The following is a 3,389-nucleotide window of genomic DNA, read 5'->3' as shown; positions in this document are numbered from 1 at the left end:
AGATAGATAGATAGATAGAAGTGGAAGGCATAGACAGACTATAAATGAGATTCGACTACGCGGGGTGCATGCAGCAGCGGCGATAAGTCTCGATTAGCTCAATCCAGGGAGGAGAACCTACCCCCCATCTCTATACCTCAAGAGACATCCAAGAGTATATATTCACATATGTCTTCGAATCTTCTACATCTGTGTCTCTATTTTCCACTTTCTTATCTTAAGCTTTCGGTTACTATACCGTATATATATATATATATATATCTATGTATCTATGTATATGTACGTTGTATGGATGCTTGTAGAGTCCGATGGCTGTATCTAGTGTTTGATCTCCTTGACGAAGAAAATGTCATCTCTTCCTCCGTCCTCTTCACTGTTCTTTCGTTTTCTTTCTTATGTCTTTCTTTCCTTCTTTCCTTTCTTTCTTTCTTTGTTTCTTTTTATGAGAGTCTTGTTCTCTCATTCTTCTTCTTTTTCCTCTTTGTTCTTTTCTCTTGTATAGAGCGATCTCTTTATGCTCCGAGTGTCTTCGCTGGTGGCGGCGGCAGCTTCCCTCACTGTGTGAAGAGAGAGAAGAGAGAGAAGTCTCTTTCTTCTTCTTCTCCGCCTCTTCCTGCCGGTGCTGAGGCTCATAAAACTTCAGGAGGAGTGACTACTTCGCATTCCTCTTCATCTTCTTCTGGTGTGTCTGCGTCTTCATCTGAACCGAAGAAAGAAGAAAAAAAAGAGGGGGAGAAGGAGGCTAGGGACACCTTATCTTTCGAAGAAGATCTTGTTCTCTTCTATACAGATACAGACGACGAATCGGAGGCTGAGGAACCGACAGCCTCCCCTTCTCGGCGAAATCCGTCGTCTTCTTCTTCCTCCTCTGAAAGCGATCAGAAGAGAGATTCTCTACAGACGTTTCTGACACATCAGAAAGACTGGACGACGAGCCTTCTCAGAGATATCGTCGTTTCTCTAGAGCAGGAGCAACAGAAGAAAGAGAAGAGCCATACAAGCACCCGTCGCCCTATACTCGGAGAGTCGCGTCAGGAGATGTCCTCTTCTTCTTCCGGTCTTTCGACAGGAGAAGAAAAAGAAGAAGAGAAGAAAGATGATGGTAAAAGAGAAGGAAACAAGAATGACCAAGATAGACACGACAAGAAAGAAGAATCTCTCCGTGTGTCTTTAGAGGCTTCTCACCCCGATAAGAAGAGTGAAGTAAGAGAGGTCTTCGATAATTTCCGTCGTGCAGTGTTAGGTCTTCGTGACTTCACTCGGCGATACCGAACTCGAGCGCGGGTCGCCGAGAAGACATTAAGAAAGAAAGGTGTTCAAATCTCGGAGATGAAGAATGAACTCGATCGCTTGCGAAAACAGCAGACTCTCTTGAAGTATCGACTTCATCTTCTTCTTACAGGGGGGGGATCAGGCGCAGGAGGGAGTCTTGGTAGATCTTCTTTTCTCTTGGATGATCCCTTCGACTTTCTTCTCGATAGGAGAAAAGGAAGAGATCTTCTTCATGATAGGAAAGATAAATCTCCGTCTTTGGTCGCTTCCAGTCATCCGAGGAAACACCCTAAACTTGCAAATGAATCTTGCGTTAGCTCGCAGCTCGGGTTCTCTTCTTCTACGACTTCAGGTATAATAGAGGGGAGAAAAACGTCAAGTGCAGGTGTATGTACAGCAGAAGGGGGAAAGAGAGACGGAAGTAGGTCAGGCAACACAAGTAGTGGAGAAGGCGAAGGAAGTAAAGAAGTTGCAAAGAAATTGTCTTCTTCATCTTCCTCATTAGATCTGTCCTCCTCCAGTAGTAGTAGTAGTAGTCGGAGTGTAGGTACAGACGAAGATATTCTCACTGCGAGTCACCCCCCTACATCAAGCTCATCCACCGCGTTACGCCAAGGTCCCTCTCACACTGCCGGTCATAGTGCTGGAGGAGATGAAGGAAGTCTCTCGTCCTCTTCTTCTTCCTCTTCGATAGGAAAAGATGAGGGAAGAGGAGAAGAGCAAGATCTCTCTTCTTCTTCTCTTTTCTTTGAGAAAGATTGGCTGTTCCTCCTCGAAGGAAGAGGCGGTTCGGCTTCATCACCCTATCATCGCGGCCTGCCTTTACCAGAGGAGTTGATCGAGAGAATGGAAATGCTGCAAGGGAGACTCGAAGAGAGAGAAGAAGAAATTCGTCGGTTTCAAGAAGAAAGAGCTAAGTTCGAGAAGACATGCGCGGATTACAAAGTGATGAGAAATCTAACAGAGGAAATGATCGTACGCAGTCCGCCTTATCTCGAGCTCCAACGCCAAGCTGCAAAACTTGACGACGCCCTCGTAAGTATGAGCAACATAGAAAGAATGAGAGATAGAGAGATAGATAGATAGAAAGAGTGCGAAAGAAAGAAAGAAAGAAAGAAGAGAGAGAGATAGAAAGAGAGAAAGAATGTATACCGTCAAGAGATTGACCTTCTTCTTCTTGTTCCAGATTAGAACTAAAGAGAATGGAGCTGCAGAAGAAGAAGAAAAAGAAAAAGAAAAAGAAAAAGATAGATCGAATGACCCGAAGCAGCACATACAGACAACATAGAGTAGCAGTGTACTATATGGATTTCCATCTTTCTTTGTCATCTATCTATTTATTTATCGATCGGTCTTCTTCATTTGTCTGTCTCTGTACTATGTATCGATCTGCCTGTCAGTCTCTTGGTCAGTTTCTCTCCCCCCTATCTATTCTGTGTGTATATCTACCCCCCTTATATCCTGCTCGGAGACTCAAGGGCATTAGAGAGCCTATAGATGCATCTATCTCTGCACCCTCTTCTTCTTCTCACTCCTTCTGTCTTGATCTTTCTTCTTCTTTTCTCCCGCTTCTTTCTGTCCGTTGCCATGACGCCTCCTTTTCTCAAAGAAGCGGATCTTTCGGCTTATATTCGGGTACCGTGTGTGGCTGAACATATCTTGGCCTCTACGGCTCATTTGCTATTCATACGAGAAAGAGTAGCACTGGTGTTTGACGTCTTCTTCTTCTTTCTCTGACCGGTCCTCCTAAGGTGACTCTAACTATCGCAAGTCGCCGTTCTTGTCTCTATAGATAGGAAAACTATTAATCTTACTACCCTTAGTAGCAGGGCGAGTCCTACAGCTTCTCTTTATAGAATAGAGAATGAGAAGGAGAGAGATAGGAGAGGAAGGAAAGGGAGGAGAAGAAGAAGAGTTGGACGGTGTTCTAGTCTTTTGTTTGGGGGTGTTGTCTCATTCTTTTCATCTTTTTCTTTTTCTCCTTTGTGTAGATCGCTCGTACAGCTGAAGTCGATGAGTTAAGAAGAGAACTTTTACACGAACACCAACTGAAAGATGACGAATTCACGAAACTCCTTGTAAGGACACTCCCTCTCTTTTTCTTTCTCTTCTCTCTC

The 3,389-nt window shown here is 44.2% G+C and overlaps 1 protein-coding gene across 1 annotated transcript; it reads left to right on the top strand.

The window, feature by feature from the left end:
* Nucleotides 1-504: 504 nt before the first annotated feature.
* On the top strand, nt 505-3,350 carry CSUI_004704 (zinc c3hc4 type (ring finger) domain-containing protein; the record flags this gene model as incomplete). The annotated part of the gene is made up of 2 exons (XM_068064889.1): nt 505-2,307; nt 3,264-3,350. Coding segments are annotated over 2 exons (1,890 nt in total), but the record flags the coding sequence as incomplete, so codon positions are not given.
* Between the last annotated feature and the right edge of the window lie 39 nt (nt 3,351-3,389).

This window comes from Cystoisospora suis, assembly GCF_002600585.1.
Source record: "Cystoisospora suis strain Wien I chromosome Unknown contig_2241, whole genome shotgun sequence".
Taxonomy (NCBI): Eukaryota; Apicomplexa; class Conoidasida; order Eucoccidiorida; family Sarcocystidae; genus Cystoisospora; species Cystoisospora suis.
The sequence above is the reverse complement of the archived record's forward strand: the minus strand, read 5'-3'. Positions and strand labels throughout refer to the sequence as shown.